The following is a 26,747-nucleotide window of genomic DNA, read 5'->3' on the forward strand; positions in this document are numbered from 1 at the left end:
GCTGTATGGATGCAGAATTGGCTGGCCAAAAAAAGACAGCGTGGTAGTGGAGGGAAAGTATTCTGCCTGGAGGTCAGTGACCACTGGTGTCCTGCAGGGCTCTGTTCTTGAGCCTCTGCTCTTTGTAGTTCTTATAAATGACTTGGATGAAGAAGTGAAAGGGTGGGTTAATAAGTTGGCCAATGACTGAAGGGTCAGTGGTGTTGGTGTCTAGGGCTGTTGCAAGCTACAACATGACATTGACAGGATGTAGAGCTGAGCTGAGAAGCAGCAGGTGGAGTTCAACCTGGCTAAATGTGAAGTGAGTTTTTTTTTGGAAGATTGAATTTGAATGCTGAATAGTATTAAAGACAAGATTCTTGTCAATGTGGAGGAACAGAGGGATCTTTGGGTGAACATACATAGATCCCTCAAAGTTGCCACCCAAGTTGATAGGGTTGTTAAGAAGGAATATGGTGTTTTGGTTTTCATTAACAGGAGATTAAGTTTGAGCTGAGATTTTGCTGCAACTGTATAAAACTCTGAGACCACACTTGGAATATTATGTCCCATTCTGCTCGCCTCATTATAGGAAGGATGTAGATGCTTTATAGGGATTTCCAGGATGCTGCCTGGATTGGAGGGCTTGTCTTACGAAGAGAGGTTGAGTGAGCTAGAGGTGTACAAGATAATGAGAGGCATACTGTGAATAGATAGCCAGAGACTTTCCCCTCTGTCACTAGGGGTCATAATTTTAAGGTGATTGGCGGAAAGTATAGGGGAGATAACAGAGGCAGGTTCTTTACGCAGAGAGTTGTGGGTGTGAGAAATTTGCTGCCACTTTGGCAGTAAAGTCCGAGACACTAGGGACATTTGGACAAGCACATGGGCGACAGTAAATTGAGGGGTGTGTAGGTTAGGTTGATCTTAGATTAAGATAAATGCTCAGCACAACATTATGGGCCAAAGGGCACGTACTGTACTGCTCTAATGTTCTTCTTTGAAAGTTTAACAATAGAATTGCTGCACAAGTTGTGTTAAAGATACATTTTTTAAAATTATGGAACAACGTCTTAACATATAGCCTTCAATGTCAGCACAATGAAAGGATTGACAAGCTTGCAACCATGTCACTTGTAAAATAGGAACCTGGAAACCTCCAGTTATAAGTGGCAATGCACATCCTGAGAGTTTGTATGTGCTACAAAAATCTGTTTTAATTTTAATTTTATCTTGATCGTTGGTTTGATATCTAATTATTTTCTTACCATATTCAGCTAACAATAAAATGTTCCTGTAAGTTCCAATGCAGGAATGTGATGTGTTAACAGGATTGGAATGTTTCCTATTGCATTGTCTTTATAAAGAGCACCAAATTTTTCTAGGCTTACAAAGTGCGTCCGTCAGAAATGTTGTTTACAATGTCAGGTTTTTGAAAATCTTTGCACTAGTTGCCTCCCTGTGCTAGAGATGTTGACTCTTTGCTGGAGTGGAGTTGCATAATAGACTTGAGAATAGAGAAATTTTCCAACTGGTAGAAAATGTCAAGAAGCATAAGGAAAAAGATTGGGATTTACTTGAGAAGCCTGCTGGAAATTACACCCTTCTTTTCCTGGAGTCGTTACAAAAGTTTATAAAGTGTGCAGAATTGTCCAATTTGTCTTCTAGACCCACATTGATAGAATGGACCAGATTTCTGTACTTCATGAATTATGATTTATTACAAGTATTTGCACAGCTACAGAAACAATTGTGAACTGTTAGCATATAACTAATTAAAACACTGATCATCTTTTATAGAATTTCTTGCATATACTTACCTGTACATGCACAAACACTGGTGTTGTGGATGGATGGAAAATTTGTGAAGGCAATCAGTTTTTGTTCATCAGGATTGTTGAGAATTCTTATGCTGGTCAGAATGTTGCATCATGGTCATCCTCCAGATTTTTTCCACTGGTTTGCAAGAAGCACAGCTGGTTCACTTAAAAAGTTTCTTGACTTAACAAGTAAAAGTCACCAATTACAGCAACAAATGAAGGAATGGTAATCTGGTTTTATTAAAGCTTAAATGGCTTTTACTATAGAGAATAGAGCTCCAGAGCCTTTATCTTGTTCTCAGCCCCAAAGTGTTCAGATGCTCGAGAACCACTTCACATGCTTGTTGGCAAGCACAGGTCTCTGTCATTGATTTGTGGACGAGTGACCAGTTCTGAAACAGCTACTTATTACCAGCTGAATTTCTATTTGCACACAACCCCCTCAGCTCTAGTTTGTCTGAAACTGCATTTTTTAATCACCTTTGAACAAGCAGCAGTGTAAAATTGCTTGCAATCATCCACCAGTCCTTGTTTTATAACAATTATTGTTTGGTCCATAATTAAAAGTACATGAGAAAATAACAGATTTTGCATCGGCCACAAGTAGCACAGTTAGTGTAACATTACCTTTTTGTGATTGAGTGAGTGGCTCCTGCAATCGGTATTCTTATTTATTCACTAGTCATGTGAAACTAGTCCTCTTGTGCGGTTTCCTTGTTTATCAAAGATGTTTGTAGTGCATGCTCTGGGACATGTTGAACAGATTGTGTTGGATTCTTGTTGATCCTCTGCATTTTAAGTCTCTGAAAGAAAATTGACTTATTGACACTCTTGATATCAAGGAAGAAGTAATGTAATTCCAGATTCAAGAAGATCTCAGTTTTTGATCACAAAGCTGTGCTGATCTGTGCCAGGACAGCAGAAGGAATGTTTCAGCAAACAGGATATCGGCTTGAAGGAAAACACAATGAACTTGCTTTTGGCACCTTGCTATTGATTTGAATAACTTGTTTTTGAAATATAAACTTGAGGATTGGACCAAAAGCTGGTAATAGGAAGCAGAAGAGATGAAAAGAGTGATGTGAATGCTCTGAGGGGACAAAGAAATAAAAATAAGGGCTTCTGATCACCGATGCCTGGAATAAATGACTACAGGGTTTTATGGCCGACTCCTGACAAGTGAAATCCAGATGCAAAAATAATTAGACTTCATGCATGGATCAATTTGGAATCACATTCCAGTCACTCATAGAATTCCTGGTTAAGTTAGGATGCTTAAAGGGGTGGTTTCATGTTAGAGTTGAAATATCATTGGTTAGACTCCTATTCATAGTAGTGTTGCATCGAGAACTGCTTCATTTCAATCTTTTTTTTTTGTTGCTGTTGCAATGAATTATTTTTAAGTGCAATTGCCATCACGCTTGGAATGCTTACATGCAACATGTTTCAGTGTGATGCTTTTTTCATGTTTAATTGACAGAGGACATAATCTGAGCAGGTGTTGAGGACTGGATGAAGAGAACTGATTGTGGGTGAAGTTGAAGAAATAGTTTGTGGAGAATTTAGAGGAGGAAGATAACAGATCAAGCTTTGGATTCAAAACAATTTATCTAAGCCAGGAATGGCTGTCTCTATCATGTCAACGGAGGAGGAGATGTGTAGTTGATTAGAATTATGACTATTGTAGACCTTAAGGTTCGCTAGTGTGTTTTTGTAGATAAATTCAGGACTTTGAAATAGAAATAAAAACAGAAACTGCTAAAAAGGCTCAGCAGGCTGTGGAGCAGTGTGCTATAGGAAAGGTTGTCCAGGGACTGCTGGTGAGTTTGACTAGGGTGTGGATCAGGGTGTTGCAGATGGAATGGTCCCATCAGAATGTTGAAAAGGGAGGGCATGGGAAGACTCACTTGCTGTTGAGCAGGATTCTGTCTTTTGTTTTACTTTGCAAATGTTTTGGGGTCTGAGCAGCAGCTACTTCCGGAATTGGAAATAATGCTGCTATCTGCGTAAATCCACCAGTTGCCACATGCAGAATGTCAGCCATCACGAGGCTTGTGGGGGTGGGGGAAGACAAGGGAAGCTGCAGATGAAGGTGGGGTTGGGGGACACCGGGGTGGAAACCCTTCTTCAGGGCTGGAGTTGGGGGGAGGTAGTGATAGGTGAATACAGATAGAAGGTACGGCCTGATTGGTAGCTGGAAGGAAGGGTTGGTCAGAAGAATGGAAGAGGATTGAGGGTGGAACTGGAGCCCCTCCTCCTCTTTTCCATTCCTCTGACCAACCCTTCCTTCCAGCTACCAACCGGATTAATTCCTCCCAACAACCAATCAGGCCATACCCTCTACCTGCGTTCACTTATCACTACCTCGCCCAACTCCAGCCCTGAAGAAGGGTTTCTCCCTGAAAGATTGACTTCACCTCCTGACGCTGCCTGGCATGCTGTGTTCTTCCAGCCTCTTGCTTTGTCTGCCTTGGATTCCAGCATCTCCAGTTTTTTTTTTGTCTCAACATCTATTTCATTTTGCTCTACAATGGTTAGAAACCTACTGGTACTAAACTTTCCCTGCCCAAGCAATTACCATGTAGCTGCCTCTTGAATGGTTTAGATCTATATATATTGACAGTTTGATTTTTTTTTTTAGAATAGCTCTTGGTAATGATTGCTGTCTTTATTCTTGGATCATGTTGTGTGCTATTTAGTGACAACACAATCCAAAGTTCAGAGGTCAATAGTAGCAGCAAACTCAAAGTAAGCTTGCAAGATTCTGACAGACTAATGTTTCCTGGTTAGCTTTGAGTTATCGCTGTTTGCTGTTGTTAGACCTCTTTATGGCTGAATTTGGTTTTACAATATATAAAACCAGTTTTAAGTGAATTGCTTGTAAACTCAGGTGAAATTTCATAACCAGTGAGGAATTTGTATTTTTCTCTATTTGACTTTCAGGCCTTGGCCTTATTTGTCTTAGATGGCACAATATCTAGAATAAGGAATCCTATAATTGAGGAATGAGGAATCATTTACGTAGCTCTTTATCACAGAGGACTGTCAAGGCTGGGTCATTAAGGGTGTATCTTCATGGCTGACAGACTTTTAATCAGTAAGGTAATTAGGGGCTGTAGATCAAAGGCAGGAAAGTGGAGTTAAGGATTATATCCGTGTTTTGAAAAAATCAATTTTGTCTTAAATTTTTTTGTCCTTCTTTCTGCCTGCTTTCCTTAAACATTTTTTACTTGACTTTGAGGTGAAAAAGGAGCCCTGTTTGAAGTGTTACTGCAGGGAGACCTGCTCAGATCAAATGTGTAATGAAAGACACTGTATTAACCACTGTAACTGCCATGTATTGATTGGGTTAAAAACCAGTCATATATAGTTTCAGTTGTTTCAATTTTTTTTTGAACTAGGAAAGTTTGTGACCGAATGCTCAAAGGAGAACTGGAACCAATCATTAAATGCTGGCATTTTATTCTGAAGAAGCCTCATATTGGACTTGAAACATTAACTTCAATTCTCTGTATGTCCACAGATGCTGCCAGACCTGAGCTTCTCTAACATGCTGTTTGTTTGTCTCATGTTAGATAGTGGTTTTAAACCTCCTTTTTTTTGGTTCTGGAATTTTTTTCCAGATGAATATTTTGTGGCTTAACTGGTTCATGTCACAACTCTGAAATCATTTGGATAGTTTGTGTGTATTGAGAAAATACAAATGATTTTGCTGTTACAGCTGTTCACTACTTATTCTTAGCCCTGAATACAGCTGGGAGTTGGTGCCCAACTTGTGGTTTCGCATGATATTTTGATTTTGTGTGCAAATTGTTATTTTTGCAGATAAAAACCAATTTAACTGTAATTGGCCATGCATTGTTTTCTTTTTCAAACAATGTTGGCTCCTCCTCTGTTATGGTCTCCGCTATATCACCATAACTGAAATTTGGCTTGATCACACTTATTTATGAATTAGCGTGGTAGGCATACACTGGCACCTGGGGATGAGGCTGCAGATTTAGTTTACCATGGAAGTTTAATTTTTAACTTTTAATGAACTTCACTTATGGAATGTGGTTGTCGATGGCTGCATTTATTGTGCATCCATACCTTCTCTTGTCATGTATTTGGCAGACCCACTGTGTCATTAGGGATGGAGTTCCAGGCTTTTGACCCAGTGATACCGAAGGAGCGGTGATGTTTCTAAATCAGGATGCTGAATAGCTAGGAGAGAAACTTGGGAGGGTGATGCTTTTATTCATCTGCTGTCCTTGTCTTTCCGATTGGTAGTGGTCATGAGTGCTGCAGATGCTGTCGGGCAAGGCTTGATGAATTTCTGCACTGCATCTTTACAGTTAGTAGTGTGCAGTGCTACAAAGCATCAGTGCTGCAGTGAAACGTTGACTTTTTAATGTAAATTTATGGATTGGGTGTTGCTTTGTCCTGAATGGTATCAAGCTTCTTGTGTTGGAACTGCACTCATCTAGGCAAGTGAAGAGTGCAGTGGGTTCTCCTATGATGTCATAATTGCGTTCCTGTGAAACCTTACTTAATGTAAATAATGGGATCTTTGGGAAAAGGTGGGGGAAAAAAAATATGACCACTCAAAATTCACCCAATTGGCTAACACAGTGTAGTGCAGCCTGAATGAAGGTTAAAATTATATTTATCAATGAAACAAAAGTAAATTTAACACCATACATTTAAAAACTAGAAGAGAGCTGCTCTGTACAGTACCCCTTCACAGAAAGTTGCTTTGTCGACATCTGATACAGGCACATGCGCAGGACAGCACAAAGACTGACACTGACATCGTGCACATGCAGCATGGCATAGAGATTTTGGTGCATGTGTGGACCAAAGCATGTGAACTGATTTTACTCTTTCCCCACCCCCCTTGAATTGCACTATTGAGAACAAATAATTCCTCAAAAATAATGTTCCCTAATTCTTCAGTGACATTATAACCAAATCATGCTGCTGAAACGTACATTATCCCAGAATTAACTGTATTCCATCACACTCCTGAGTTCACAAAATCTCAATTGTTTAACACAGAAGGAGGCAATTCAGCCTCTTGTCCCTGCACTCTCTCTCCAATGAGCATTGTTACCTGTGCCGATCACTTTCTTGCTCCCCCATATTTTTGCACACTTTCTAACCAAGTAATTATATTAAAATACTCTTGAATGCCTAAGTTGAACCTACCCCCACTGTTTCAGGCAATGCATTCCAGTCCCTGACTAGTTTGTGTGTTTTATCTTGCATCGCACTTGCTTATGCTGTCTTATTCTTCCTTTTTTATGAGCAGGAATGTAGGGGGGGTTGAGACCAGGGCTCGTCCTCTCCCATCCACTTTCTTTCTCTTTTTAAGACTGGAAATTGGTGGATGAAGGAGGAGGCTCTGTCAGCAGCCAGACACAGTTCAGCCCTAGCATGGGATCTCCTGGCGAGCGAGGAACAGGTCTGGGCTGACTGTCCCCTGCCTGGACTTGCAGACTAGGCCAAGGCTGTGGTTCCCTGAAGGTGGAGAAAGGTGGTCTTGGCCCAGAGTGGCAACCTTGTCCCCGTGTGAGTTTGTCTTTGTCCAGGTATTCCATCAGCCTAGCAGGTAGTCTCATCCAGGAGTGACAGTCATCTTTGGTGGAGGCTTCCAGTCTAGTATTCAGTGGTCCAATGTGGCAGTCTTGTCCCAACTGCATCTTCAGGGTATTCTATCATTCCTAACTTGACTTTCCCCATGCCCAGGAGTAATGAACTGAACTGTGATTAACTTTGTCTTGATTTTACTTTTGCTTTATTATGCATGAATTCTGTCATTGATGTAGGTGCCATGGTGGAGTGACTTATAAAGCTTATCACTGTATTTTTCACGTAAAAGTACATGTGACAAATTTCTATTGTATCCTGTCTAGTCCTGCTCATGATTTTGAAACCCTCCCCTCAGCGGCTTCCTCTCATCACTGCAGTTTCTCATCCCTTTAACCATCCTTGTAAATGCTTCCTTGCCCTCGCACGGCTTCATAACCTTCAAGTGTTGTACCCACAACCGTACACACTGCTTCAGCTCAGGGCTAACAAGCATCTTGTGCAAGTTCAACAATCTCCTCTGTTTTTATACTCTGTCTTTATTAATAAAGCTGAGGACATGGTATGTTTTGTGAACTGCTCTTTCTACCTGTACTGCCACCTTTTAATGATCTGTCATATTGGAGATTATATTGTCAAGCAGATGTAGGGCCCAAGTGTTACTTGCCACCTATCAGCCATTCAATGAAAAATGCATGAGGGCATATAAGGACCAACACTGGGGGCACCAACAAATGAGGGGTAAACCTGGTGAAGCTACATACAGGACTAAATGATTCCACAGCCAAAGGATCTGATCATAATTCTGTTTTGCAGTCCTGCCACATCAAATTATGAATGTTGGTAGAAAGCTCCAGCAATATTCCCATCTTCACAAATGGCGGAGCTAGCACATCAATGTAAAAGATAATACTGTTGCAAATGCTTCAGATAGCAATGCTGGGTGGGTGAGTCAAATTAGCTATCTCCTGAGGTAGCTATCATGAAAGATGCCAGTCTTCCACCAATCTAAATGACTTCACATGTTATTGAGAAACAGCTGGAAGTACTGGATGCTGCAACGGCTATGGGGCCTGACATTCTAGCAATACCTGTAGTCCTGAAGACTTGTGCTCAAGAGCTTGCAGCACTCCTAGCCAAGCTATCCCAGTACTGCTTCCATCTACCTGACAATATGGAAAATTGTACAGTGTACACAAAGCAGAGCAAATCCAACCTAGCCAATTACCACCCCATCAATCCACTCCGTATCATCACTAAAGTGATAAGGTGTCATCAACAGTGCTGTCGAGCAGCATTGCTTGCTCATGTTCGGTTTGGGTTCTGCCAGTGCCACACCTTCAATAATAGCGTAAGTTCAAACATGGATAAAAGAGCTGAATTCCAGAAGTGAGGTGCGAGAGTGCCCTTGACATCAAGGTTGCATTTGACTGTAGCTTTGCGACATACTTGTGAAATGAGTCAATGGGAATTTGGCATGGGGAGCACCAGACTCTTCTGGTTAGTTAGACCTCGCACAAAGGCGGTTGTGGTGGTTGGAGGTCTGTCATCTTGGCGTCACAATATCCCTGCAGGAATTAGTCAGGATAGTGTCCTCAACCCAACCACCTTCAGCTGCTTCATCAATGACCTTCCCTCCATCGTAAGGTCACAAGTGGGGGTGTTCACCAATTGATTTGCATAACGTTCAGCACCATTTGCGGTGACTCAGATACTGAAGTCCATGTTCAAATGCAACAAATCTAGACAATATCAAAGTTATCGCACAAAGCAAAATACCAATATTGTGTAGCACCACCACTTTCCAAATACCCAAATATTGAAAAATTTCCCTTTGTGTCTAACCTTTAGGTTTGACTTGAGTGCTGCTTCCCAGTCTGTCCTGTGAACTGAAGACTTGCATGAATACTCCAAAAGCTGAATAATTAAGTTTTCTCAGTCCTTCAATAACCTGCCAGTTTCTCATCAAACTCTGTTTTGGTCTGAAAGTTTCACAAGCTTACCTTTTACACAAAGTTTTCCCTGAACTGGCCTGTACTTGTTGACTATATTCACCTCTGATCCAAGTTTAGCCTCTTTCAAAAGGGCCTGTAAAGGTTTCAATCTTTGGGATTTCTAAACTATAAAATTAATCCTTGATCCTTTCTAAACCAAAGGCAATCTAATTCATTGAATATTTACATCCTGGGGTTCATAACAATCTTCAAGCACCACTGCAGTGTTAGCTGAAGTCTCGTGATCTCTGACACTGATATGGGCACTGTCCTGGAAAGGATTCTGACCTTAGTTACTTTTGTCAAGGGCTTAAATCAGCCATTACCCATGTACCACTAGTTTAAACTCCACACTTTTAAAATGGCTTATATATAAAAATATTTTATTAATAAATCTCACCACTTTTTGTCAAATCAATGGTGACCACTTCAGACTGAAGATTATCTATCTGCAGGTTTGATCTCCTGGATGGTGGTCACCTGAAGTGGAATTGGGACGTTGAAACAAATTAGTGTAAAGAGGGAGGGAGTTCTTGTGATTGGCATGAAAAGTGTAATCTTCGTCAGTATTTGTTTTGTTGTATGCTAGGGATGTACTTAACGGATTCCTTAATTTCCTCCTCCAACTTTGCCCCAACAAAATCAGTATTCCAACTTTCTCAACTTTGTTCAAATCAGCAGGGCAGTTTCTGTGATGGCTCCCTTGTTTGTAGAATGACTCATCCCTTGACATAGTTGTGGCTGATAGGAGGATTCAGCCCTTCTCTGGATGTGTAAGGGCATAGTAAAAGCCAGGTGATATATCAGTCTGAACCTGCCGAATTTCAAATGAGTGACTTTGTTTGAAAGAATGTTGCTAGATAGGATTGCTCTCTATATTAGATCTTTTGAGTTCTGCTTACTCAGATTGTTAGATATGAAGATTGCTGGATTCCATTCATTTGGTTCTAAGGGCTCCGACTAAAGTCGTGCAGCTTTCTCCTCCTGGTATTCACATGCTTGTTCTTCTCTAGGGAGTAACTAAATGGAACTCTGGTAAAAATCATTCTTCTCTCTTTCGATAAGGGGTATAGACACCAAATGTAAAGCCCTTTTGTTGTGGACTAACTTGGCTGAAGTTTTAGAAAACTTACTGCTGGCTGGGAATCAGACTTTGGATCATTTTGATCTGTGTAGTTCAGGCCCATGTGTACCTGCTGACCTGTGGGAAAAGTTGTATTTTGTACCTCATACAATTTACAAAACAACCTTCTTTACTTTGTCTCCCTGTGGATTCAGATTTATTTCAGATTTTTCCCTAGATTTGGTGTGAATCATTCCTGTAAACTCTATTTTTAAAAGCCTCAACCAATCTTTCTTGTGACTAACAGTATTTTCTAAAGGGGAGAAACTTTGGAAATCTGAAGCACAAGGGGACTTGGGAGTTCTCGTTCAAGATTCTCTAGATTTAATTTGCAAGTTAACTTGGCAGTTAGCAAGACCAATGTTAGCATTCATTTTCAAGAGGGCTAGAATGCAACAGCAAAGATCTACTGCTGAAGCTGAGTGTCTCTGGTCAGACTGCATTTGCAGGATACTAAGAGGCCTGGATAGAGCTGACATGGAGAAAATATTTCCACTTTGAGAAGAAACCAGGACCTGGGACGACAGCCTCTGGGTGAATAGATGACCCTTTAAAACTGAGATGAGGATTTTCTTCAGTCAGATGGCGCTGACTCTGTGGAACTCCAGTGCTGAAGATGGCTGAGCTGGCCAAGTCGTTGAGTGGATTTAGGACCAGTTCTTGATTCTTAGGAAATTAAGGGGAGGTGGCAGGACAATGCGATTTAGAAGTATCAGCTGTGAACAAATAGCATGACAGACTCAATGGGTTGAATGGCCTAATTCTGTTCCTGTGTCTTATAGTGCCTAAGTAAACTAAAGGCACCTGTCTGAAGTTCTGCAGTGATTGTTCAGGCTGTCCTTTTCCAAGAAACCTTTCTAAAACACTGTTGTGATTAGTGCTGGTTTTGGCATTGCTCCATAGTTGGTTGTATATGTGTTGCACGTTCCATTAATAATAATAATAAAGTTGGATGTCGACAGTTTTGATGGATTTTGGGATGTGGGACTCAAAGTCTGCTCAAGATCAAGCAGGCACTCTAAAATACCCCTGGGAATTGTCAATGTTCTAATCACAGCTGAATAGTGAGGGGGTGGGTGGGGAAGCACCATGTCACCCCCAGCTGTTACTGCTGTTTAACAGGGCGTGAAAACATTTTTGATATCACGCCTGTCATGCATGCCTCTTTCAGTTCTTCCCTATGATGACTTTACTGTGAAACCTCAAATTCACTGATTTTGTTGATGGGCATAGCATTTGTGTTAAAGATTCTTGGGATAACGGTAATATACACTCGGTCTTCTATGGAATTGTTGTATTGCACCATATTGATAATGACTTGTTTAAATTATATTAATATTGTCTGGTGTTGTGACCCTGTTTTGTTTTTCTCTGTAGGTTGGTGACCTAGTGAAGGTGACCAAGATCAATGTGAATGGCCAATGGGAAGGAGAATGCAATGGTAAACATGGTCACTTCCCTTTCACCCACGTTCGACTCCTGGATCAACAGAACCCTGAGGAGGACCTAAGCTGAGTGCGCTTGTTTTTAAAAACAATGATTTGAATTACAAATGGGAACAAGTTTTCTCTAGTTCACTTTCTCCCCTGAAGACTTTGGCCCTTTGACGTTTACAGTAACCCAGAAAGATAACAGCTGGCTCTGAGTCTGCAGCCTGCAGATCCCAGTGAAGAACTGTGCTGGTAGATATTTTAATGTCACTTCTCATCTGACTTAATGATTTTGTTCATCAGTGCTTGCGTTTATGGCACACAATGTGATGTACAGCTTTCTCCATATCTAGCCTGCTCCAGAGCAGCCAGTTAGAGAGCTGGTCTAACTCTAGTTGACACTAATTGATGTCCACACAAGTATTGGTTGGATACTGTGGTCAGATGTGTTGAGAATATGTTTAAAAACAACTCTCTTCAGTGGCCAAGTGAATAGCAACGCCCCCTTTTTTTGTTTTTGCAACACCAACCCATTCAGATCAGAGGCCTGGTTCCATCTTTGTTCTGCATTGAGTTAGCAGGAATTCAGTTAGAGTCCTGAACCAGAGGATTAGGTGTAAGAGATATGTAGCATATGTGGACTTGAACAAGGACAGGATTTACATCTGCTGTGATGCCATCTGTGGTTGAACAGCCTGCTCATCCTATACATGGCAAAAGCCCATTTTGGGTGAGCATTGAAGGTTGGGGATTGTTCCCTACACCTGCACCAATCAACAGCAGAAGAGAGGTTCAAGTTTAATAATTCTGTTTGTTACATGTCCTCACACATTATCTTTACTGTTCGTTGTTGTAAATACTAAACACTACTGATTGGGAATATATCTTACTAATTTTGGATGATTTCAGGTACTTTAATAAGCCAATGAATATGTTCTACAGTTTCAACACACAAATGTTTTTAAGGTAACACATTCAGAGAGACACTACACTTGTATGGGCAACTGACCTACCTAGTCTACAGATGGACCATCAGCTGTACAATGCATGGAAACAACTCTTGCCTTATTGGTTTTGGAGGACTCAAATCACAGAAGTGGTGCTTTTAAAGTTTCATCATGAGGCCAAGTCCAATGTCAAATGAAATACTACTTTCTCCAGTTGCAGCCTTCTCCCAGGCCTCGCAATTTGACAAAAATAAAATTCTGAAGAGGCCAGGTCTTTATAAGAAATGTAATCATGTATTTTAAGTGCTGTCATGCCTGGGAGAACGGCAAAATGAAACACTAAGTACGTTAACACTAAATGAGGAGAGGGTCAACAAATTTCAGCCGTGAGTTTTCTCCAAATGATGTAGAAACTGTCCACCAAGGTGACCAAGAGCAGTGAATTTCAAGTTGGTGTTTGAGTTCACTGGCGGATCTGTGCCTAATGTTGAATATTTAGGTATGCTTGAACATTGACATTGCGGGACAGTTATTGAACAATGAAAGTGCTCTGCAGATCTATAACTTAGACTGTTTAGGGACTAAATCCCTTGTCTTCCTATCTTTGGTGTGAATAAAATTACGTTACTCTTCAAACAAGTATAATTTCTACATGTGAAAAATCAACTTGATAGTACAAGAAGATATAAAGAAAAGCTAAATATTGAGAAACATTCTTCTGAACTGACTGGGTGTTCAATGTTTTACTGATGTTAAGTTAACTTACATCATAGTCAAATATCATTTTGCAGTTGTGCTCTAATTTGCAAAATATTTCTCCCTAAGTCCAGTTCTCGTCTGCCTTCTAATTCTTGTTCTGATTTCAGATTGTAATTTTTTTTTGTTTTGTGACTTGGAACTGTAGCAACATCAGGACGTGGATGTTTCAGAAAGTACCATGGAGAAATAGCATGTGGGTGGGATCCGGGTTGGCTGCCTTCTGAGTTTGGTCCCCTGGGAAAGGCTTCAAGTGTTAATTGAGAGGGTGGGAGAGACCATTCCTTTCAATGGCATCTAGCTAGCAACCATTGTAAAATGTAACTTCAATTATTGCCATTTGAATCCTATTCTGCTCGTATCCTTGAAGCACTGGATCTCTGTGCTATCCCTCAGGAAGATGTTTTGAATATGTTTGCAGCTGTAGTTTATCTGTGTCTTTGTCATCTGTGTCAGGAGTTAAATTTAATTCAAACCATCTGTGCAGATTGCTAATGAGAGAAGTTGAACAGAAATTTAGCATGTACTTATCTCATGTCTACTATTAATTGCCTCCTGTCCTTTCACTTGGGCTTAGTAGAAGTGAGAAATTTCAGTTTCCTCCTTTCTAGAAGCCATACAGATGTGCGACAAAGCTTAACATCAGTCAGAAAAATTAGAGCTACGAAGAGGGTGGCACTGATTTTTACTCACAGTAATGAATTATCTTACCTTAAAAAAAAAAAGTATTTGATTTGGATTTTGATTTTAAAACAATTTTAGTATGAAAGACTGGCAAATTTGGCTTGAGGGGGGTGGCTGGATGACATCTTGGTATTCTTCAAGCTCTTTAACCTCTCTATACACTCTGGTATTCAGCTTTCCTTTATATTCCAATGTGTAAACATGACTTTTTCTGAAGTCCTTGAGGCAATGCTAAAATTGAAGTTAGTTGGTGTTTAACAAGTGCAGTTACTTACCAATGTTCCTAAATTAAGTTGTCATGCTCTTTTAAAAATCAATGGACAGTGGAACAATAGGAGTGGCCAGCACCTGTTGGAGAAAAGTTGGCCATCAGGGAACAACTGTAACCGATCAACAAAGATCGCACTTTCTGGATAAAACCTTACAGCAATGGAAGTAGAGCCAAACACTAATCACACTGTTTGGTTGCTTGCCTCAGTCTCAGTAACTCTTTGCTCAACCATATTGATTAATGTGGACTTTGTTTCCTGATGGTCACTCTGCTCATCCCAGCTGTAATAATGCACAGCCTGGAGCTCTAATGCATCCGTGCCAATCGGTATTTTAATCATGTATTAATTCATCATGGGCCCTTGGCACAGTCTCAGCCATGTCATGATTAAACCTTCACCCTAAATTAACACACTTGTTATGTAATGCTTGTGTGAATAGTATAGTATTTGATAGTTAAGGACATTGAAGCTACCTCTGTGATGGGAGAGGTGGTGTTGATCACTTGAGCCGGGTCTCTGAGCTTGCTCGATGGTTTTCATTTTTCTGTGCTACTCCATTGTGTGCTACGATGTTGCTTCAGTTGCCATTCAGCAATTTTTGTGCCAGTTAAAGTTCCTCTGCCAAATCATTACTGCAATCTGGATAACCCATCCTTCTGTGCTACTTTTAAATCACTATGTACTGAACTGTGCACCCATACACTAATTCAGCACAGACCAGGGATGGAACCTGCTCCACTCACTACATAAAGTTGCAGAACCTTTACAGCCCCAATTATTAACTTGTAAAAGAAAATAGACATTTTTAGTCCCTTCCTGGTGTTTTTAACATACTGTGGGGCAAGAAGGTAGCAAACGCACCTGGATTTCAGCTTTTATAGAATATCTTGCTACTGTGAAGTCACTAACACTCACTCCCTGCTTTTTCCAGTTTACCGTTTAAGCTCAGCACATCTTCCTGCTACTTGTAATGGGTCATTTTGGGGCCGATGGGGAAGATTCAGAATGATCCTGAGATTAATGAAGGTGAGAAGTTGATGTGCTGAGCTGCTCTTCACATTAGTTGCCATTACCCTACTAGTGCCTTTCGAAATGTCTTGTGATTAATCAATCCAATTAACCCAATCCGTTGTAACTATTGAAGTTGCTGGCTCTTGTGTTAAATCAGCCACTTGCCTAATAACCCTCTGGGCTGATTTTTTGTTTTTGGAAAAAAATCTATATTCAGGATTATGTGAACAATTTTTCATGGGTCACCTCTAAGTCTTTAAATTCGGGACTAAAGGTGAGCAGTAGTGTTTTGTACTTGGGGGCAGCTATCAAAGAATAATACAGCATCTAGTCACTATACAAGGCATCCAGTTGTGTAGCAATAAAGATGCTCAATAACTTTTCATTTCTTCCAGTGGTGGCTTCTCTACCATGACATCTGTCACATCAGACTTTTTTTAATGGTCAAGATTACTTTTTCAGGATTTTCTGCTTACTTCTACTTGGCCTTCATGTTAAATAGACCTGAAACTCTGTCCTTGGGTCCAATGGGCTGCTGCAGGATTCTCATGTCATCTTATTGAAATCTTTCAACTGATGAATATAATATTCTACATGTCTGTGGCCAATTTGCTTGATGTGGCAAGTGAATTGGACAACTCTAGACTGCTACCTGCCTCCATTTTGTTGCTATTTGCATTGTGGGGTAGGGAACTGTTATTTTATCTTTCTGGACTACATAGTACCTACCCATCCAATAACTTGTCTGTATCCTAATCTTTAAATTAGCTCTTATAGTATTTAAGAAAATCTTCATTTTTCTGTCAATCTAGCATTTAAAAGTTGTGAATTATGGGTTCTGAAAGTTTGGATTTGTCCTGTCTGGTAGCCTCATCACTGCAAACCGTACTGTTTGGGAAATGGCACAGCTGTTCATTGTTTAACTTTTTTTCAGCCAGTAAAAGTGATTTTTGCAGCAACGGAACTTGATACTTTAAATTTTGAAATAACCAGCTAATGGCTACAAAAGTGTTTTTCTAGCAGTGAGATTTTTAAAATTTAAATCTCTGGTGCTAACAGTCAACAGTGCTATTGCGAGTGCAGTATTAACTGCTTATGTGCATCAGACTGTGTGCTAGTTAATGGTAGTAAGCACTTTTTAACAAACAACTGTCAGTCTTGAATACTTAATATCAAACACCTTCCCAGTTGTAAAAACTTCTGATGAGTTTGCAGTGCAGATGGATATCTAAGAACAGCGCTTAATGTTAAAATATACCTAAGCAAATCACTGTCAGCAGTCATTGTTCAGGCTAATCTGCTTGGGCCTTTGTAACAGTTGGAACACTTGTGCTGAAAGTTGGCAATATAACAGTGTAACTGAGTCCAGTGGACCAGGAATGACTGCAGGTTGTGTATGCAAGTCCTCCCATTTACTGTTGGAATGATAAAATTCACTGGATTTTGCCTTTTCACAAAAGACTGGATTTGCAAAGGTCAAATGATATGACATCTGTGGAGAAAAGATTAGTTGATGCTTTGGGTTAGGTGGTAATCAGCTGATTGGAATGGGAGGATCTCTCCTTCCTCTCAGCTGCTATTAACCATTGGATGTTATTGTGGATCAATGCCTTTGTAACGCTATTTTCCTCCCCAGTATTTACAGTAACCGTCTTGTGTCTTCAGGACAAATCTAATTTGGTGATCACACTTTATAAGAACTGAACATTTACACAGGCTCACTTCGATAAGCTGATGCTCAGTTTTAATATAATTGGCTCCTTTATGTTGAAGTAATAGTCTGTTCGACTCCAACTATTCCATTCTGGCATTCATTCATTCTATTGGCTTCATATGGCCCAATGAGACCAGTTTATTTACTGAAAAATAGCCTATGGCTGCCAGCGGCAATATCTGCCCTATCCATGCTGCAGATTAAGAAAAAAAAAACTACATTTCTGCTCATTGTAAGGTGAATGCTGCAAATACCGGAAATCCAAAATTACTTTTTAAAAGAAAAAGATTCTGCAGAAGTTTTAACTCTATGTGCATAAGAGAAATGAGTCAAAGTTTCAGATCTGAAACTTGTTCAGAACATTTCTGATTAAGGGGTGCAGATCTTTCTAAAGAGGCTGCTAGAATTGTTGAGCTTTTTCCATCATTTTCTGTAATTATTTGAAAGTTCCTGATTGCATAAACAGCGGAAGTTTGAGCAAGTACATGGATGTTAAGTGAGATCTAGATGATCCAATGCAACATTGCTCCCCAACCCCTGCCTCCAAAACAAAAAGCAAGTACAAGTACCAAGGTTCCCAAGTGATGGACCACTGGATTGAGTGATAACTAGGGACTGTAAATGAATTTGCACCAAAGGGTCTGCATTTTTGAGTATGAGGGAGATAGAGCAAATTCTGCAGCAGCAAAGAGTCATGGAGTTTCTCTGCATTGCAGCAACATGTGGTTTCAGGTCACTTGGCAATAATATGCGATAGGGAGCATTTCAAAATTTTGTACAGACAAGATCTTGCTTCTGGTAGATAATTGCTGAAGCTGTGTAGCTTATAGTTTGTAATAAGGTTTCAGGGCTAGTGACTGGAACAGAATTGAGTTCTTCACACTGATTTTTAAATCATGAACATACGAGAGTAAAGCAGAGACTTAGCTGCTCTGTGAATTGGAGAATCCCTGGATAGTCAGTACAACAGTCAGGTCATCCTATTGGAACACCTCCCAGTGATGAACTGTCACCCCATGTTGTGAAATTATTTTATTTTTGGGGGGAGGATGGAGAGAGGACTTGAACTGTACTATTTGGTCTCATATAGACCATGTGTCAATTTTTATAAATGGTGTATGGATTGAGAAGTATTAATGTTTTTAGTTGCACTGCAATACAAGACTATCCTTGCATTTTGAAGTTTGACCAAGTGGCTGTGATCCATCAATTTGAGAACTTGAGGATGCAGACATCTTGGGCAAAGTAAACTAACTTTGCTGCTCCTGAATATGTTTGTTATCTTGGTGAGGCTGGATGCCTACAGAAATTGAAATAAGTTTGAGATTACAGACTTAACCCCAACCCTCAAATATTTAAATAGCTAGCCAGCACATTTGGAAAATGCATGGAAAGTTGCCAGTACGTGGTAGTACCCCAGCTTGCTATTTGCAGTGCGATGAGTGAAAGCTGAAGGGAATCTAGGTAGTGACAGCTTTTTCTGATGGGCTGACATAATGTGGAATGTGAAAAATTCAATGTGATGGGTCAAGAAACACTAAACCCAAGCCAGATATGCTGGTAATTTGACCATTTGTTTTCTTACTGTGGTTGCCTGACACTCTTAAACCAGACCCTTTTAAGGTACATTTGATCCCCTTTTCACGGAAGGATAACTGCAGTCCTTGCCTGGTCTGGCTGTATGTGACTCCAGACTCTCAGCAACGTGGTTGACTCAATTGCCCTCTGACATAAGAAGCCACTCAGTTCAAGGGCAACTTGGGGGCTGCGCAACAAATGCTGTCATTGCCTACAATACCACAGCCCAAACAATAATAAAGGAAGTCCAGACACCTTTTTTTTTAAAGAAAGGTAGAACTCAGTTTTCTCTGCAGTTCTGTTCAGGGCTGACCCATGCATTGGGATTCTGACTGGTACTGGGCCGTCAATCCAAGTGTGACTCAGTAAGTGGTTACAGGATACAGGAAGAAAAGCAACACACTTCAACTTGAGATATTTCTGCTTAAAGGCAGAGATTTAAAATGAGGGGCTCTAGATACTTTCTGGGGAAAAGATTTGGTTTCTGATTGATTTTTAGACCTTTTTTTTTCCCCCAATATATTTTTAAAAAAATGGGAAAGCTGAATCCATACCCACTGTTTTAACACTGCTCTCCCTCAGTAAGTGTCAATCAATGTTTTAAAATTCTTATTTTTGTATCTGTATTTGTACCCTTGTTAATCAGTTCAGGATAATTCTGGGTTGTTACTGTGGAGATCTTAATGCATTGTGTTAATATGAAAAGGTGTCATCTACAACACTATCCTCCATGACAATTAAAATCCAGCTTTATTTTCTGTAGCATGTTCTGTATTGTATGTTTATTATACCTAGCGAATAAAATCACTTGAGAAATGAGTCTGTATTTGTTTGTTTGTTTGATGGAGAAATTATTCATATTATAAAGCGTTGCACTTGATGGACTGTCCACTCACTTCCTGTCCTGTTGTTTCAAGCACATTTAGGATGAGCTCTGGAATGCAATGGCAGTCTATTTGACCACTCTGCTTCTTCCTTTGTAACTAACTTGTATCTTTGATCCATTTACCCAACCTTGATCCATCTGACTGCCAGCATCCTCCACCTGTTCTTTTAGGACGGAGTTCTAGATTGCCATGACCCTTCAGAAATCAGGAGTACTTTTTGATATTTTGCACAGTCTAGCTTTAATTGTGAAATTATTCCCCCTGATTGGGGTTTCTCTTCGTTATAGAGTCAGAGATGCACAGCACGGAAACAGACCCTTCGGTCCAACTCGTCCATGCTGACCAGATATCCCAACCCAATCTAGTTCCATATGCCAGCACCTGGCCCAAATCCCTGATAACCCTTCCTATTCATATACCCATCCAAATGCCTTTTAAATGTTGTAATTGTATCAGCTTCCTCCACTTCCTCTGGCAGCTCATTCCATACACGTACCACCCTCTGTGAAAAAGTTGCCCCTTAGGTCTCTTTATATCTTTCCCACCTCACCCTAAACCTATACCCTCTGGTTCTGGACTGCCCATCCCAGGGAAAATACCTTGTCTATTTATCCTATCCATGCCCCTCATGATTTTGTAAACCTCCTAAGGTCACCCCCAGCTTCTGCTGCTCCAGGGAAAACAGCCTCTCCCTACAGCTCAAATCCTCCAACCCTGGCAGCATCCTTGTAAATCTTTCCTGAATCCTTTCAAATTTCGCAACATCCTTCCGATCATCAGAGAAAATAGTTTCTTATGACCTGAAAAACATTTCTTTTTAAACACCTTTTGACCTCCTGAATTTGGGGTACAACCAATGTTTGTGATCTGTTTCCATGTACGTTATTCCTTTTAGCTGGCCTTCAATTGCATGTTGGAGTACCTGTCACCTTCCCCCCAATTGTCATCTGCAAAGTTGATCGTACGTTCAGTTTCCTCGTCCCAGTCATTGGTGTATGTTGTCAATATTATTAGCTTGAACACTCATCCCTTTGGCACTCCACTGATTGCAGTTTGCCATCCTGAAAATGCCCCATATCTCAGCTGTCTGACTCATAGACAGTTTTGTCTCCATGCTAATGAAGTACCTTAATACCATGTTCTCACCTTGTGCAAATCCAAATATGTTGCATCTTATGGTTGCTTCCTGCTTGTTATCACCACAGAATTCCAGTAAACTTGTTGGGCATGATTTTCCCTTGAAGTCACGCTAACATATTAAAGTCTAGACACTGCTATTATATTCTCTCAATGGATGCTAACTTTTTTTTGCGATAACATGTAAGCTAACTGGCCAATAATTACCTTTTTTTTTGTTTCTCTCCCTTATGATCCTAACTACCACAACAAAAAGTGTGTGTATATATAACACTTAGTTATATTATGTCACATGGGTACCCCCAAAATGTCTGAGGCGGTGGAATGAAATTTTTCAGGATATTTTACTAATGGAACCTTTTTTCACTGCCCCTCCCAGTGGAATCTGCAGTACAGTTGAAGGTAGGGATTGGCTGTTATGGAATTGTGGTATGATGCTAGCTTCAAACACCTGCCCACCAATGTGTATCCATATCAAATGGGGCCTGGAAGTCCAGGTAACTGGCCTCCAATTCAAAGCCATATTTATCAGTCTGTCTTGGGGTTTGTTTTGGCATGAAGCTATATGTAGGAGAAGGAGGGATTTGTTCTACATCACCCTCTTTTCTCCTCCTCCCCCCCCCCCCCCCCCCCCCATATACATTGAGTTGAGATTGCTTTATTTTTAATTCTCCTTTTAATATCACTGATATGGGGGAGATGGGAATCAGCTTCTGTTAGCATTCTACTCCTATTCAGTGATTTATGTTGGGTTTTACACTCTATAAGGTTGAGACTGGATGATATCCAAGTTGTAGTGACTTGTGCATATTTAACTGAGGTGCCAGCATGTGTGGAATGGAATATCTGCACCAAGTTTGGAACTTCTCTGGGTTGTTGGTGGGAGTGTATTGTGTAATTCAGCAGGATGGGATTCATGCGTTAGGAGACATTTCTACAGGACAAATGAAACTGAGTTTCCGATTTGGGTGTTGAGACCAGAGAAAACCTAGTTATATTCTGTAAGTATACTGCTGACTTGGTCTTAACTGACTGCTGTATCTTTGATATTTTCCAGTCTCTCTATGGATTCACTGGCATTACTGCCATTTATTGCCAATCTTTAATTGTCTTGGAATTGGTGTTGGGTCACCTGCAACATGAGTCTGAACCTGTTAGCCATAACTTGCTGACAACACTTTTCTCTCGTCAGAGTTGATGAATTCTAGTGTCACTTCAATGAGCCCCAATATCTCAACTTATTTTTGGTATATTGACTGTGCAGAGTTTGCTCAGCAGGACTGAGGAAGTTTTGCACTTGGAGGGTCAGTGCTGAGGACACTTTTTTTTTTTTCCTCTGAGAGTCCATATTTAAAGTGAGAAATGAAATCTTCCAAATCCACATCCACCTCCATTTAGAACATCAAGAATTGCAGATATATAGGAACACTGCTCCCTGCAAGTTCCCCTCTATACCACACATCTGACTTGGACTGAGTGGCATTAAAGGAACAGCAGTAGATTTCCAAGGCCTGGGACTCCTGCCCTGTCATTATTGTGGGTCTACCCACAGCATGTAGACTGCAGTGGTTCCAGAAGCTGGTTCACCACCACCCTCTAGGGCAACAATGAACAAACGATAAATGCTGGCCTAGCCAGTAATGCCTACATCATAAGAAACAGGAGTAGGCCATTTGGCCCGTCGAGCTTGCTCTGCCATTGAACAGGATGTCACATTCTTCGCATCCACTTTACTGGCCTTTCCACATAACCTTGGCCTTTCCAGTTGATCAAGAATCTATTGCTGCCTTGAATGTATATAAGGACTCTGTCCCCACAGCTTTCCAAAGATTCTCAACCCTCAGAAGAAATTCCTTCTCACCTTGGTCTTTAATTGGCACCCCTTTCTTCTGAGACTATGCCCTCTTGGCCTAGATCTCCATAATGGGTAAACATTCTGCATCTATCCTGTTAAGCCCCTTAACAATGCTGTATGTTTCTGTGAAATCACACCTCCTTCTTTGAAACTCTAATAAGTACACTCTCAACCTGTTCAGTGTTTACTCCCTCCATGCCAGGGACCACCCTTGTGAACCTTCTCTGAACTGCAACCATTGAAATAATATCTTTGCTTAAATGAGAGGACCAAAACTGCTCAGTGTGCTCCAGATGGTGGCCTCACCTTGTACACCTGCAGTAAGATTCCCTTACTCCTCTACCCCAATCCCCTTGAAATGAGGGCTGACATTCCATTAGCCTTTCTTATTACCTGCTGCACCTGGGTACTAATTTTGTGTTTCGTGCACAAGTATCCCCTAGTTTCTTTTGTGTTGCAGCTTCCTGCAGTTTTTCACCACTTAAATTGTACTTTTTTTGATCTCCTTCCAAAATGAACTTCACATTTTCCCATATTATACTCAATTTGCTAACTTTTTGCCTACTTAATGTATCAATATCATGAATTTTTAAAAACCCGGCACTGTGGATGATCTCAGGATCTGATTTATTGTGAAGATTAGCGTAATTCCCAGTGTCCTCATTTATCCCTCGATGCCACTAGAAGCAGATATGATGACATTCAGCTTGAGTGATAGTTATAGAGATGTACAGCACGGAAACAAACCCTTCAGGCCAATTCGTCCATGCCGCGCAGAGATCCCAACCTAATCTCGTCCCATTTTCCAGCACTTGGTGCATATCCTTCTGAACCCTTCCGATTCATATATCCATCCAGATGCCTTTTAAATGCTGCAATTGTACCAGCCTCCACCACCACCTCTGGCAGCTCATTCCATACATGCACCACCCTCTGTGTGAAAAGGTTGCCCTTTAAGTCCCTTTTAAATCTTTCCCCTCACCCTAAACCTATGCCCTCCAGTTGTGGACTCCTGGACTCCCTCTCCCTCTCTCTATCCTATCCACGTCCCTCATGATAAGGTCACCCCTCAGCATCTGACACTGAGGAAAACAGCCCCAGCCTATTCAACCTCTCCTTGTAGCTCATGTCCTCCAATCCTGGCAACATCATTGTAAAGTTTCATGACATCCTTCCGATAGGAAGGAGACCAGAATTGCACGCAGCATTCCAAAAGTGACCTAACCAATGTCCTGTACAGCCACAACATGACCTCCCAACTCCTGTACTCAATGCTCTAACAAACAAAGGGAAGCATATCAAACGTCATCTTCACTATTCTATCTACTTGCAGCTCTACTTTCCAGAAACTATGAACCTACACTCCAAGGTCTCTTTGTTCAGCAACACTCCCCAGAACCTTACCATGAAGTGTATAAGTCCTGCTAAGATTTGCTTTTCCAATTTGCAGCACCTCGCATTTATCTAAATTAAAATCCATCTGCCACTCCTCAGCCTATTGGCCCATCTGGTCAAGATCATGTACTCTGAGGAACCTTCTTTGCCTCCAATTTTGGTGCCATCTGCAAACTTACCAACTATATCTCTAATGATCATAAACAAATTATTTCTATAAATGATGTAGTGGACCCAGCATCGATCCTTGAGGCACTCCACTGGTCACAGGCCTCCAGTCTGAAAAGCAACCCTCCACCACCACCTTCTGTCTTCTCCATTCCAGTCAGTTCTATATCCAAATGGCTAGTTCTCCCTGTATTCTGTGAGATCTGACCTTGCTAGCCAGTGTCCCATGAGGAACCTTGTTGAACGCCTTAATGAAGCCCATATAGATCATATCTACTGCTCTGCCCTCATCAATCCTCTTTGATCTTGCCGAGTATAAATTTGTTGCCACATTTTCTAATGATATTTCTAATCAACATGTTTAGAGGTTAGTATACCTCTGGAACAGGTTTGGACTTAAACCTTAATCTTCTGGCTCAAAGGTAGAGGTGCTACCCTGCACCCTGAGTCGTCTTTGCCATACTTTCTATGTTTCAGTTGCAAATACATTTCAAATATGGGTGTATGAATGGGGAGCTGGTTAAGGGACCTCTTAATAGACGTACATAAATAAGTTGAAAATGTGTTGCTGGAAAAGCGCAGCAGGTCAGGCAGCGTCCAAGGAGCAGGAGAATCGACATTTCGGGCATGAACAACTTCTCTTTCCAATCCTCCCACTTCCTCCAAACCAAAGGAGTAGCCATGGGCACCTGCATGGGCCCCAGCTATGCCTGCCTCTTCGTAGGATATGTGGAACAGTCCATCTTCCGCAGCTACACTGGCACCACCCCCCACCTTTTCCTCCGCTACGTCGATGACTGTATCGGCGCTGCCTCGTGCTCCCACGAGGAGGTTGAACAGTTCATCCACTTTACCAACACCTTCCACCCCGACCTCAAATTTACCTGGACCGTCTCAGACTCCTCCCTCCCCTTCCTAGACCTTTCCATTTCTATCTTGGGTAACCGAATCGACACGGATATTTACTATAAACCGACCGACATCCACAGCTACCTGGACTACACCTCCTCCCACCCTGCCCCCTGTAAAAACGCCATCCCATATTCCCAATTCCTTCGTCTCCGCCGCATCTGCTCCCAGGAGGACCAGTTCCAATACCGAACAACCCAGATGGCCTCTTTCTTCAAAGACCACATTTTCCCCCTGGACGTGGTCAACGATGCTGTCCACCGCATCACCTCCACTTCCCGCTCCTCCGCCCTTTAACCTCGCCCCTCCAATCGCCACCAGGACAGAACCCCACTAGTCCTCACCTACCACCCCACCAACCTCCAGATACATCGTATCATCCGTCGTCATTTCCGCCACCTCCAAACGGACCCCACCACCAGGGATATATTTCCCTCCCCTTCCCTATCTGTGTTCCAAAAAGACCACTCTCTTTCTGACTCCCTCGTCAGGTCCACACCCCCCACCAACCCAACCTCCACTCCCGGCACCTTCCCCTGCAACCGCAAGAAATGCAAAACTTGTGCCCACACCTCCCCCCTTACTTCCCTCCAAGGCCCCAAGGGATCCTTCCATATTCACCATAAATTCACCTGCACCTCACACACATCATCTATTGCATCCGCTGCACCTGATGTGGCCTCCTCTATATTAGGGAGACAGGCCGACTACTTGTTTCAGAGAACACCTCTGGGACACCCGGACCAACCAACCCAACTGCCCTGTGGCTCAACACTTTAACTCCCCCTCCCACTCCACCAAGGACATGCAGGTCCTTGGACTCCTTCATTGCCAGACCATAGCAATACGACGGCTGGAGGAAGAGCGCCTCATCTTCTGCCTGGGAACCCTCCAACCATAAGGGATGAACTCAGATTTCTCCAGTTTCCTCATTTCCCCTCCCCCCACCTTGTCTCAGTCCCAACTCTCGAACTCAGCACCACCTACCTAACCTGCAATCTTCTTCCCGACCTCTCCGCCCCCACCCCCACTCCAGCCTATCACCCTCACCTTAACCTCCTTCCACCAATCGCATTTCCAATGCCCGTCCCCCAAGTCTCTCCTCCCTACCTTTTATCTTAGCCTGCTTGGCACACCCTCCTCATTCCTGAAGAAGGGCTCATGCCGAAACGTCGATTCTCCTGTTCCCTGGATGCTGCCTGACCTGCTGCGCTTTTCCAGCAACACATTTTCAGCTCTGATCTCCAGCATCTGCAGTCCTCACTTTCTCCGTACATAAATGGGTTGTTCAGTCTGAGTCACTAGCGAATGCTGAGGGGAAGGGAGCAGAGCACAGTTATTCCTGCCTTCCCCTCTTGTTCCATTCTGGTTAGAAAAGATACAAGATCCTTTCTGCTACCCTGGGCTGCTCAGAAACTTAACACAGGAACAGGACAATGGTTCATTTCTTAACATTGTAATTTCTTGAATCGTGGAACATTATCCTGTCTCTGGAAATCCTCCTTTCCCTGATTACT

The 26,747-nt window shown here is 41.6% G+C and overlaps 1 protein-coding gene across 1 annotated transcript in view; it reads left to right on the plus strand.

Moving 5' to 3' along the window:
* crk (CRK proto-oncogene, adaptor protein) overlaps positions 1-19,698 on the plus strand; it is a 43,891-nt gene extending 24,193 nt beyond the window's left edge. The window contains exon 2 of the mRNA XM_043718085.2: positions 11,865-19,698. Coding sequence (XP_043574020.1) covers positions 11,865-12,002 — 138 coding nt within the window. The 3' untranslated portion in view covers positions 12,003-19,698. The remainder of the gene's footprint in view (positions 1-11,864) is intronic.
* Positions 19,699-26,747: the final 7,049 nt, after the last annotated feature.

Source organism: Chiloscyllium plagiosum, unplaced genomic scaffold (assembly GCF_037043375.1).
Source record: "Chiloscyllium plagiosum isolate Xiang-an unplaced genomic scaffold, Cpla_swu_hap1 HiC_scaffold_31, whole genome shotgun sequence".
NCBI classification, from domain to species: Eukaryota; Metazoa; Chordata; class Chondrichthyes; order Orectolobiformes; family Hemiscylliidae; genus Chiloscyllium; species Chiloscyllium plagiosum.